General features: G+C 53.9%; 5 protein-coding genes across 5 annotated transcripts; 3 read left to right on the top strand and 2 right to left on the bottom strand.

Moving 5' to 3' along the window:
* The first annotated feature begins 627 nt into the window (after positions 1-627).
* On the top strand, positions 628-2600 carry V1518DRAFT_63951 (uncharacterized protein). The gene is made up of 2 exons (XM_066906638.1): positions 628-706; positions 772-2600. The coding sequence occupies exon 2, from the start codon at positions 887-889 to the stop codon at positions 2441-2443; it is 1557 nt and encodes a 518-aa protein (XP_066762747.1). The 5' UTR covers positions 628-706; positions 772-886; the 3' UTR covers positions 2444-2600.
* Positions 2600-5061, bottom strand: V1518DRAFT_63960 (vacuole effluxer Atg22 like-domain-containing protein). Its single transcript, XM_066906639.1, has 3 exons — positions 4288-5061; positions 4114-4235; positions 2600-4064 (listed from the first exon to the last, which is right to left on the bottom strand). Exons 1-3 carry the CDS (start codon positions 4964-4966, stop codon positions 2757-2759), a joined length of 2109 nt encoding a protein of 702 aa, XP_066762748.1. The 5' UTR covers positions 4967-5061; the 3' UTR covers positions 2600-2756.
* A 741-nt stretch (positions 5062-5802) lies between these two features.
* V1518DRAFT_411037 (oligosaccharide biosynthesis protein Alg14 like-domain-containing protein) lies at positions 5803-6883 on the bottom strand. Its single transcript, XM_066902743.1, has 4 exons — positions 6637-6883; positions 6297-6592; positions 6189-6248; positions 5803-6136 (listed from the first exon to the last, which is right to left on the bottom strand). Exons 1-4 carry the CDS (start codon positions 6836-6838, stop codon positions 5966-5968), a joined length of 729 nt encoding a protein of 242 aa, XP_066762749.1. The 5' UTR covers positions 6839-6883; the 3' UTR covers positions 5803-5965.
* A 1190-nt stretch (positions 6884-8073) lies between these two features.
* On the top strand, positions 8074-9557 carry V1518DRAFT_425301 (uncharacterized protein; the record flags this gene model as incomplete). The annotated part of the gene is made up of 2 exons (XM_066905907.1): positions 8074-8161; positions 8215-9557. The coding sequence occupies 2 exons, from the start codon at positions 8074-8076 to the stop codon at positions 9555-9557; spliced, it is 1431 nt and encodes a 476-aa protein (XP_066762750.1).
* A 525-nt stretch (positions 9558-10082) lies between these two features.
* V1518DRAFT_425302 (P-loop containing nucleoside triphosphate hydrolase protein) lies at positions 10083-11503 on the top strand (the record flags this gene model as incomplete). Its single annotated transcript, XM_066905908.1, has 6 exons — positions 10083-10093; positions 10186-10255; positions 10315-10420; positions 10476-10594; positions 10642-11231; positions 11296-11503. The coding sequence occupies 6 exons, from the start codon at positions 10083-10085 to the stop codon at positions 11501-11503; spliced, it is 1104 nt and encodes a 367-aa protein (XP_066762751.1).
* Between the last annotated feature and the right edge of the window lie 7 nt (positions 11504-11510).

Genomic DNA, 11510 nt, shown 5'->3' on the forward strand with positions numbered 1-11510 from the left:
ACACACCTTCGGTGTGTGATGGCCCATCACGCGCACACGCGTGCTGTGCATGCCGCAGCCAGCTGATACTTCCGCTGCACTCCTGCCGTCTACAGCCTCAACACTTCAGCACAATGTCCACATCCAGTTCTGGCGCCTGCCATCACACACGCCCGCACGCGCCCGCACGCGCCCAACCTGTTGTCTCGTGTTCCAGGGCCACCAGTGGGGCCGCAGCGGAATCCAGTCCTGCGCCGGCGTCCTGCACGCAAGTAGCTGAAACTCCGCAGCCGGGCCGCCAGCAGCGGCGGTGCTGTGTTTTGTGGCCCGCGTGAACGGCGACGCGACAGGTTCTGTGTTCTGAGAGCAGCAGCTGCGTGGGTTGGGGCTTGGGGGTAGTAGCCGCATGCGCTGCGGCTGCCTGCGTCCCGTCGCCCTGTACAGTGGAGTTCATGAACAGCTCCGTCCTCTCGTGACTATCGACGTCTATTCTGATTTCTGTTTAAAAGGCGAGACGGAATGCTGATACCACGTCGGATGCGGATATGGATATCGAAGCTCCAGGGCTAAGTGCGGCGTCGCGCGCGGCGCATTTCCGATTTGCCAGACCGCAGCCTGAAATGAGGCAGTCTCATTGTCTTGCATCTCGCTACACAATATAATACCAAAATCTGCGCCTACCCCCAAAACAACCAAGCAAGTCCTTGTTCATGCCCAGCAGGTCCGAGTTGCGATCCGCAAAGCGTATATCCACTGAGCCGCATTCTGATCGTCAGCCCTGCGAGCGAGTAGACGGCGCTCGTCGTGTGAGTGTGTACTTCGCTAGTCAAGAAGACGTCGCTTCGTCGTGACGACTGTCGTCGCCATTCCTCCTTCTGTTTGTCCGTATTCACCACACTGCTTGATAATGACACTCTCACCGACCGCTGTCTCCCTGCGGATACTCCTCGACGCGCACCATATCACGGTACCCTACAACAGCTCGCCGCCCTCTCGACTGTCCTCTTCGTCCCCCTCCTCTGTCGACAAACATGACACCTCCCCCAAGCTCAAAATCACCGGCACCATCCTCATCGACCCCAGCACCACACGCGTTCACTTCCCATTCGAGCTCAAGCGGCTCGACCTAGACTTCACCTCCCGCGCGTTCTGCGCGAGTATCAACAATCAGGCCGAATGCCATGCCGTCGCGGAAGTGTTCTCGCACACTGTATCTTTACTCCACGAGAATCTCGCGCGGAGTAATAACATTACGATAGCTAAAGACGGACGCACAAGGCTCGCGACGGGTCCCGCGTCCATACGCTTCTGCATCGCAGTCCCCGAATGGCTCCCGCTCACGCTGCACACCCCGCACGCACAAATCATCCACACCCTCTCCGCGACGCTGAAATACACCTCGCATGCTCCTCATGTGACCACGAAGGTGTCATTCCGCTCTCCGCCGCGGTACACTGCGTCCACGACCCTCGAAATTCCCTTCCGCAGCAGCGCCGACACGGTAAGCGGCGGCGGCAGCGGGGGCATCCTCGCGTACTCAAACTCGAAATCAAGCGACACCGAGTTTTGGTGGAAAGCGTGCGCGCCGCGCGCCACGCGCATCGGGGCGAACATATCCTCCGTGCACTTCCGCTACCGCATCACCGCGGTACGTGACGATCGCCGGCTCTGGGTCGAGCGCATCGTGGTTGACCTCGCGCAGGAGCGCACACAGCGCTTTGGCATATCTGAAAATTCGGCGTGGAAGCCCGTCTGTCGCGAACCGCTCACGCAGACTTTGCTCGCGCTTGATTGCTCCAGTAAGCAAACTCACACCGAGTATCCTGTGCCGCATCCGTTCGAGCTCACTTTTCCCCCGCCGCCGCCCGCCGCCGTCGCGGAGGTGAATGACACCGTCATGGAGACGCTGTACTCCTTTCGCATTTGCTACTCCCTCCGCGACGCAATGGACTTGCTGCCTTCCTGCAACACGCCGTTCCTCAAAGTACGTCACAAAGTACGCATCCGCGTATACCTCCGCTGCGCAGTAAATCCCACATACGAGGAAGTATATACTGTGCATATCCCCACCAGCATCACAAACGCTGAGCCATCGCCATCACCCCCATCACCGGCGTCGTCACTTACAGGTCGCCTTCCCACGAGTTCACCACCGCCCCCGACGGCGCTCAGCGACGAGGATACCTTCGCGGAGCTCATCATGCCCAGTCGCGGCGACGACGCCGACGACGACGACGATGCGTTGCCGACATATGACGACGCAATGTACGAGAATCAAATCATCTTTGTCCGCGGGCCTATAAGCCGCGCGACGTCCCCGCGACTGGAACAAAATGACGACGACGACACGACAATATCCGCACCGATCGTCGCTGCTGTACACGGGCCCTGCCCTGCCGCGAGGTCATCTCGAGCGACGAATTTCATGCAGGCCGCAGGAACAGCTATTCAGGTGTGCTCATAAAAAATCGCGATTATCTTGCTGCTTGGCTATGGAATCCCATTTACCATTTTAGAGATATCAATTTATTTTACATAAAAACACGAAGAAATAAAATCGAACCAACCAAGTAAAGTGCAGCAGCTCCGCTAAATCATTGATAGTACCCACTGCAGATAGACCCAACCAAAAATAAAAAACCAAAGAGGCAGGAACAAATCAGAAAAGCCAGATGGATGTTGGAAATATGTAACATAACTGTCCCGATAACTCCAGTAAGATAAATGCGTTTGATAAATGCCTTGGTTCTCGTGGCGCCGTCTCCCTTACTGGCCACTCAAAACGACGAGTACGCGCCTGCATGGTGGACCGGCACATTCTCCTCTTCCTCCTCCGCCTCCTCGTCGCCAAATCTCCGCGCATCGCGCTTTCCCCGCTCGATGTCCATACAATAAAATATCGGGATCGACGTGAGAAGCAGGATAAACAAGAAATAGAACGTGTACCGGATATTATGTGTCCTGTCCGTGATCATCGCGGTGACCGTCGGCCCAACGATCGATGAACCCTTGTCAGTGACCGCATACAGTGAGAAGAAAGTGCTCTCCTTGCCCGGTGGAATGAGCATGGAAAACACAGAACGGCAAACACTGCTCATCCCTCCCAGCGATATGCCGTAGATTGCGGCGAGCACATAGATCTCCCACGCGTGGTGTAGGCCGATCGCATTTGTCATGAACCCAAATAAGCCGTACGCAGGGATGATCGCGGTGATCGCCGCGATCAGCGCGATGATTCGGTTCGGCGGCATGTTGAGATAATGCTGCGCGTAGCGGGAAAACAGAATCGCGCCGACGATCCCGAAGATCATAGTGATGATTCCCACCGCCGCTAACGAAGCTGGGCTCATGTGCAGCTCAGTCCGCGCGAACAGGATCGAAGTCGCGTTGATAGTCGTCGCGCTGTCGGATAGAATAAACCAACCGGTGAGGTACAGTCCCACGTCGCGTAACTTGCGCACTTCCTTGGCGGTATGCCACAGTGTCTTCCACCCGTACGACACGTACCGCACCATCGGACTCTCATGCTCGCCCATGTGTAACTTTGGTCCAGGCCGCGGCCGCATGAACAGCGCGGTGGGCACTGAAAACGCAAGCCACCAAATCCCGATAGCCATCAACACGATCCGGATTGACATCATACTTGACCCCGTCGCTGCCACGAATGCAATGCCGAGGCTCTGCACTACAAACGCAGACATGTACCCGCTCGCCACGCCGAGCCCGCTCAGCCGGCTCGACACCTCGACGGCAACCTCGGACTCTTCGTACTTTGTCTGGTGATCAAAATACGACCGCGCGTCTGGGTCGACCGTGGTCGGCGGGAAGGATTCGAAGGAGTGATGTTGCACCGCACCGTCCTCGACGCCGCCGACTACGGTCAGCTTCGCGGGATGGCTCCCGCTCGTAGGCGACTGCGGCACCGCGAGTGTAGATGCCGTCGATAGCAAATCCGAGCTGTGCGTGGATGTCTCTTCAAGGCTCGACGAGTCGGGGTACATTGTCCCGTCGATAACGTCGGGGTGGTTGCGTACTAGCACCGGAAGGAACGCATTCCCGCACACAGCAACAGCGCCGAATGAGACCTGGATTATTAGCTGATGAAATACTCATTCAAGAACATCTGCAGCTCACATTTCCCACGATCGTTAAGAAAGCGGCAAAGTGGTACGCCTTCGGGATAGCGGCAATAAAGAGGATCGACGATAGCCCACCGACCCCAGCGAATCCCAGTAGCAGCTTCTTCCGGAAATTGCCTGTACACTGAGTCAGCATCAAGCACAAGACGAGAACTTCAGAACAGCCCACCTCTGTCTGCAGCGCCGGACATGGAGATAACCACGATGGCCTGCAAGAAGACGCTGACAGCGAAGGTGTACAGAGCAAAGCTTGCCGGATCGACGTAGAACCACAGCGAGCGCACGACGCACTTCATGCTCCTGTCTTCCGGCTTCTCCGAGTGCCATCGGCACGGCACGCTGTGGTCGCTCGCGAGAACGGCGCTCTCGCGCGCGGACTGCTCGAGCAAGATCGGAAGGTACACGCCGACTGCGGCGACGGCGAACGGCTCCGCCGCGAACGCGAATGACAGCCAGCCTACCACTTCCTTTTTGGACGTCTGCCGCTGATCGAGTTGCGAGAAGTTGGAAAATGAGGTCCTCACGCGGCTCAGGCTGAGTTCAGCGGCTGTGGTGGTGTTACTCATGCCGTCATAGTAATAGTCGTTATCGGCCGCAGCGGCGACGGGGACGGTGGCGAAGCCGGTCGAGGACGGTGACACGGCGGCCGCGTCATCGCCCTGCAGCAGCGAATTGTCGCCGGGCTGGCTGGCGATGGAGATGTACCCGCTCATGAGGCGAAGTTGAGGAGGAGGATTAGTCGAGGGCATCGTCGGGCGCCGGTTCACGAAGACCAAGCCGACCACATTCAGCAATGCGGTTAGGGTTCTGTACAACGTTATCGAATCAAACCCAGCCTCCTCCTCCATCGCAAATCCACGTACTCCGCCTTCAGCTCGCCGTCTGCCTGTCGCGCGAGGGCGATTAGCTTCCAGATGTCATCTGGTAGACTGCCCGGTCCGGCCAGTGCCCGCATCCGCGCCTTTACAGCGCCATTCAGGTCCTCAAAGAACGCGCGGCAGATATCGCCCAGCCCGTCCGCGTGACGCACACATGTTGTCAAATAGTAGTTGACGTACATGTCCAGAGTGTCGTCCGTCGCATCCGCGAGCACATCGTCTGCTTCGCGTCCGGTCCTGCGGAGTTGGTTGTTGCCAGTCGCGTGCACCCCTGCAAACGAGTCCTGCGTGATCCTGCAGCTCGTCCGTTGAGGCTTATAACGCCCTCCAAGCCCTTCCGCCATAGATGCCAGTAGCTCCCGAAACCGCACATCACTCGCATATCCTCCCTCTTCGTAGTCACGACTCCTATCAACTGCGGTGGAGTAATCCTGTCGCATGAGTATCGTCTCCGCAAACGTGCGCGTGTAGTCCCCCGTGTACTTCTCCACGTGCCGGCTCAGCTCAACACCGCTCTCGTCCGCGCGCGCGGTCAGCCAGACGTAGTTTAAGATCTGGTGCATGTTGTCAGAAAAGTCCCGTTGTCCTCCGTTGTAGCACTCGGGCTCGGGGATGCACTGGCGCACAAAGTCGTCGTATGAAGGCGAGCTCGCGGCGTTGCCGCGTTCATGCGCTGCGGCCGCTGCCCATGACGATAAGTCGGACATTAGACGAAGGGCTGCTTGTCGAGTGGTATTGATAATCTGCCGATTTCTTCTGTATAGCACGTCCTCTGTCGGCAGTGGTGACAATACAAGTAAAGTGAAACCGTCTATTCCATAGCTACAAGCCGCGTCGCGCGAAGTCACACATCACCCACACATTTTAACAGCCAGATCTAGTAGCTCGAAACACATATACAATGGAAAATAATATACAGCTAAAGTTCCGCAACTTTTATAGCAGCAAATCTATGATTACTGTGTGTGTCTATGCGAGAATCCCGTAGTACTCTACACCTTTGTACTTCTCCTTCAACTGCGGCCACTGTACAATGAATCTGTCGACCATGCGAAGTAGAAGTTTTCCGGACACGGACAATGTAGATACGCGAGCAAATGACTCGATGTATACCATCCTCGTCTGTTTGATTTGTAGTGCCTGCACTCGTGTTAGTACATGTAGTCAAAAGCAAGAAGAGCACAGCACCTACACGTAGGAAGAGACAAGCAAAGCAGATCATAACGCAGCTTCCCGGTCCATTGCACACGACCTGTAATCTCGTAAATATATCATTTTGCAAACTTGAAGTAATACGTACCACATCCGGGCGCGTTTTGAACACCGTGCCAATGCAGTACGCTCCGCATAGTAACGTCGTGAAGACGCTGGTAATGTACGATTGCCCCACGTTGCGCGCGCGAGGGAGACACACCATCTCAGCTTTTCCCTTCACCGACGTCTTGCTCTCAACAGATTCGAGCATCTTGCTCTGCTCGACTGCCATCGCTCGCACCGGTGACAGCGTGTCTCCCGAGAAATGCACCCAGGTGCGCGTCGGATACAGTGCAAAGTTGAGCGTGGAAACGACACTGAGTAATTCCATCGTATGGCCCCCTATCTCGTCAGCACCATCTACAGTAATACCATAAACAGCATACCCGATCCAAGTACAAACATCACTGACGCGCCCTTCGGATGCTTCTGCGGCCTGAGCTTGAACGACTGCGCAAGCGACAGCCCGAAGAATAGCAAAATCGCAAGCCCCATCACCATGACGGCGGCGAACACCAGCACCGCGACGATGATGTCATACCGATGCTCCGCCATAAAGTCGGCAACATAGTCAGGTACTTCAACCATTACGTGTGCTGATCGTGGGCGTGGGGAGTGGACGGTGAAGGGAGTGGAGGAAGAAGTGTGTCAAGCGGGAGAACGTGGCAATTCGTGGTTGCAGACGAGTCTCGCGCGACGACTTTCACGCTCCGTTTTCCGTTTTTCCTCTCTTCCACACATCTCACACATATGAATATCTCTGTTCCATTCTATATTTCCAGCCAACAAATCCGTCTTCTCCCTGGCCCTTCGTTCAAACTTGCCCTCTAAATTAGTAGACGCTGGACACATCAATGCCCTAATCCGCAGACCTCCAGCACGTGCAAATGCGGCCCTAACCCGAAGTGCGCATCGCTGGTGCTGAGGGAATCATAGCTAGGAACATGACCGGCTAATCAGTCTTCATCTGCTATAGAAAAAGCGGCTACTGGAAAATATTCACCTTAGATTAGACTGTGGCTCTAGTAATTCCTGCGCCTTGACATGCAAACGGCTGAAGATCAGTAACGCTGCTGCACTTGGGTGTGGAGCTCGCAGAATGGTATGCATACAAGTACTCCAGGTTCATTCGGGTTTTGTTGTTAATTCCTTACGGGAGACATCCCATTATAAATAGAAATTCCAGATCTGACGTTTGTCCGTGATTACAACCCAAAATCAGACGCGCCATTTAGCAGACACTTTAATCGACTCAACGGCAAGAGTGCATGAGCTTCAAACAGGGCAGTAAATTTGCTTCTTAAACTTTGCAATATCGAATTCCAGAAAAATTCTTTCTGAGAATCGCAGAGGTAGTTTGATTCAATGGTACAACTGCTGATCTTGCGTGCATTCAAACTTTGAGAAGAAGCTATTTGCCGTGAGCACTGCGCCAACGTAGTGAGCGCTTGACTCCATAACCGTTGCTCAAGAGTAAACGCAACCAATAAACACATCTGATTCTAACAACTGAAAATCGGCATGAAAATAAATGTAGGAACTAAGATTGAACGCGTAGCCATCACAGCAAGGAACAACGTGGAGAATGATGAGTCACGTGATCGACTGTCGTTGCTGTAGCAACGTCTCTTAACACGCACCACGAGCAACCGCTCAGCGAGAACCAGCAACTACAGTCGTCGATGACATCGCGACCACGATCACGACCACGACGACAACTTGATTGCCCTTCACCACGTCCATATTAGTGCAATTGTGGGAAGTGCGTGTTTCTTATACACTCGGCTTGTGTTACGACTTGCTGCGCAGCAACGACGAGCGCGATGATGGACTGGATGTTTGAGATACAGGACGTGAACGAGACAACGATTGACGAAAAGCTTCGCGAGGATGGGATTGATATATCGTCAGGTACATATGTCTTTGTCAATCAATAGCGGCAGCTGGCAATTAATGACAAGCAGATGCGTTTTTCCCCGAAAGTCCTGCGCCGTCGACATGGGCTTTACAAGCACTTCCCTCCTTTTTCACAGGCGCGACACCAATGCCCGCAAAAAAGACGACGCAAATACGCACATTACCGAGGATACAGATGCAGCAGCAGCAGTCGCAGCAGCCACAGCAACGGCAACCGACAATCGAGCCATTAGATGAATATGCAGAGGAACCCGCACCCCCGCCGACATCGCGAAAGCTTGACTACCGCCGCGCTTCGACGAACCACGCGACACAGTCGCTGCGGCAGACCGTGTTGCGAAATCTCGCGGAGCAGCAGCAATCTGGAAAAGAAAATATTAATCCCCAACTACGTGTCAACGCCGCGTCGTTTGGGAGCACACTGAAATCACAATCACGCGACGTGAGCTCCGGAAATGCTATCCCACAAGCATATACGGCAATAGAAACACCAACACGTCGCTCCAAAGACGGACAATTACCCGGCATCCTTCGAACACCGGGCACCGCTACCATCAAAAAGGTAGTGAAATTCGCACATGCGGGGGCATCATCATCCACCGACGATAACACCTCACGCGACGCAACAGTCACGCAGTCGCGGATACGATCTGGATTACCCCGGAATTTTCCAGGCAAGTTTCCAAGTCCATGGACGCCAAAAAGTGTGATCGATCGTTTAGATCTCGCTGAGAGTCCGTCGGTCGTGTATTCAGGAAGAGCTGAACTACGGGACAACGCGTCGAAACAAGGAGAAGAAGTGCCGATGACACGATTTGAGATAAATACGCGCAGCGCAGGCATAATTAATTCGATGGTGCCGCCTGCACGAGAGGATGATGCCGCGCCGTCGACAGGTGCTGCTGAGCCAGCGACGGGAAAAGACAAGTTAAAGCGGATGGAGTTTATAATCAGCGCGGTGAACAGCAACAATGAGCAACTCGAGCGACTTTTCGTACAACAAAAGCTCGGTGCTATCGAGGCCGCCAAGCGCAAATCATTAACACCAGTAACCACCCCGACTACCACCACCGTCTCCACTACCGACGACAATGCCCCCAACGACGCAGCATACTGGCGCGCGAAATACGAAACCGCAGAGCATGAGCGCTTACAACTCGCTGGTCTCCTCGACGACGTGCGGAAGCATATGGACTCGGTCACCAAATTCGCTGAGGACCGCGACCACGCTGTGACCGACCTGACGCGGCAACTCGCAGTCGAAGCGCAGCTCCGCCGCGAGACTACCTATCTCGTCAAGGGTCTCGCTATGGAAATGCGTGATCTTAAAGCCAAAGCCGCAGAGGTCAATGGGCGGCGATTGCGTGCTATGTATCGTAGCCAGCGGTGATGCAGTTCCAAGATGTGAGCTCTTGCATTTGTATAATAGTGTCGTGGTAGTCGTTTTGAAAGGCGTTTGTGTTCAGGGCAAGGATGCGGTTGCAGCTATTGGCATGGAAGACTATATTTTTCCTTCCGTTTGTTTGACTAGGTTGTTTTTAATGTGTACTATCAGAGGACGATCTACACAAGAGGAAGCTCGAGAGAACAGCAAAGGTAACCCTAGCCCGATGCCGCTTAGGAATCGAGGCGGCCGGACTTCACAGAAGAACACAGCCTGCATATCTCGACTACTAGCAACAGCTGACTCATATTCTTTTGCTAGATCAGCCAAGCTGCAGGTCAATGTCCGCTTTTTTCTCAAAGTCGCACAGAAGCGCGCGTGAATCCTGAAACGATATAGGTGTTCTAATTCAGGGTTAGGTCTTCAACCATCTGAAAATCTCATAGTACCAAAACCTCCAACTTCAAGCTCGCGCTTTGGAGACAACGGACGTCGAACCGCATTTGATACCACTTTCTTTTCGTCACAAAAATGGGCATCTTGTACGTTTCCATAATTAAATGCCGTTTCCATAGTTAACTGCCATTGATGCTGTTTACCTATACAAAGAAGCCTAACTAACTCGCTTTAACAGAGAGAAGATCAACGCCATCCAAGAGGAACTCAACCGGACGCAGAAGAACAAAGCCACCGAGTATCATATTGTGCGTTGCCGCTTACTTAACCTCCTTCGTATAACCTGTGCATTCTAACACACCAACAGGGCCTACTAAAAGGCAAGCTCGCGCGCTACCGTGCACAATTGCTGGAACCCACTCCCGGCGGGTCATCTGGTGGCGGACAGGGATTTGAAGTACAGAAGTCGGGTGGTGAGTGCTACTTTGCCATGGAAGAAGAGAGTGAGTGCTGAAAATGTTACTGCAGATGCGCGGATAGCGCTTATTGGGTTCCCGTCGGTGGGTAAATCAAGTTTGCTATCAAAGATCACAAAGACGAAATCCGAGGTCGCGAGTTATGCGTTCACCACACTTACCTCTGTTCCAGTATGTCCATTTTCCCTCTCTAAACGTTAAACATGTTGACTCTCCAGGGCGTGCTCGAATATAACGGCGCGGAGCTCCAAATCCTCGACTTGCCCGGTATCATCCAAGGTGCAAGCGAAGGCAAAGGCCGCGGTCGCCAAGTGATCGCTACGGCAAAGACCTCGGATTTAATCCTCATGATTCTGGATGCGACCAAAGGCGACGACCAACGCAATATCCTCGAGCGCGAGCTCGAAGCCGTCGGCATCCGTCTGAATCGGGAACCGCCGAATATCTACTTCAAAGTGAAGAAAACCGGCGGTTTGAAATTCAATACAACAGCGCCGTTGAAGAACTTGGACGAGAAAATCGTGGCAAGTATTCTGCGGGATTATAAGATCCACAACGCGGAGGTGCTCGTTCGGGACGAAAATGTCACTGTCGAAGACTTCATTGATGTTATTAACGCGCAGCATCGGTCATATATCAAGTGCTTGTACGCGTACAACAAGATCGATGCGGTGTCATTGGAGGAAGTGGATCGGCTTGCGCGGCAGCCTCACACGGTAGTGATCTCGTGCGAGCTGGATCTCGGGCTGGATGATCTTGTCGAGCGGATATGGAGTGACCTCGCTCTGCTGCGAATCTATACGAAACGGTGTGCTCTCTCTTACCCTTTTTTTCTCCCTTTTGGCTTTTTTCCTTGCTCTAACGGTGTGTAGACGCGGCGAGACAGTTAAATTCGACGACCCGATGGTCGTCCGCAAAAACTCGTCTGTAGAGAGCGTGTGCGACTCAATCCATCGTTCGATTAAGGACCAATTCCGCTACGCGCTGGTGTGGGGTGCGAGCGTGAAATACAGTCCGCAGAAGTGTGGGCTGCAGCATATGGTGGCGGACGAGGACGTTGTGTCGATTGTTACGAAGTAGTACTAGA

This window comes from Limtongia smithiae (assembly GCF_038497785.1).
Source record: "Limtongia smithiae strain NRRL Y-17922 unplaced genomic scaffold V1518scaffold_1, whole genome shotgun sequence".
NCBI classification, from domain to species: domain Eukaryota; kingdom Fungi; phylum Ascomycota; class Lipomycetes; order Lipomycetales; family Lipomycetaceae; genus Limtongia; species Limtongia smithiae.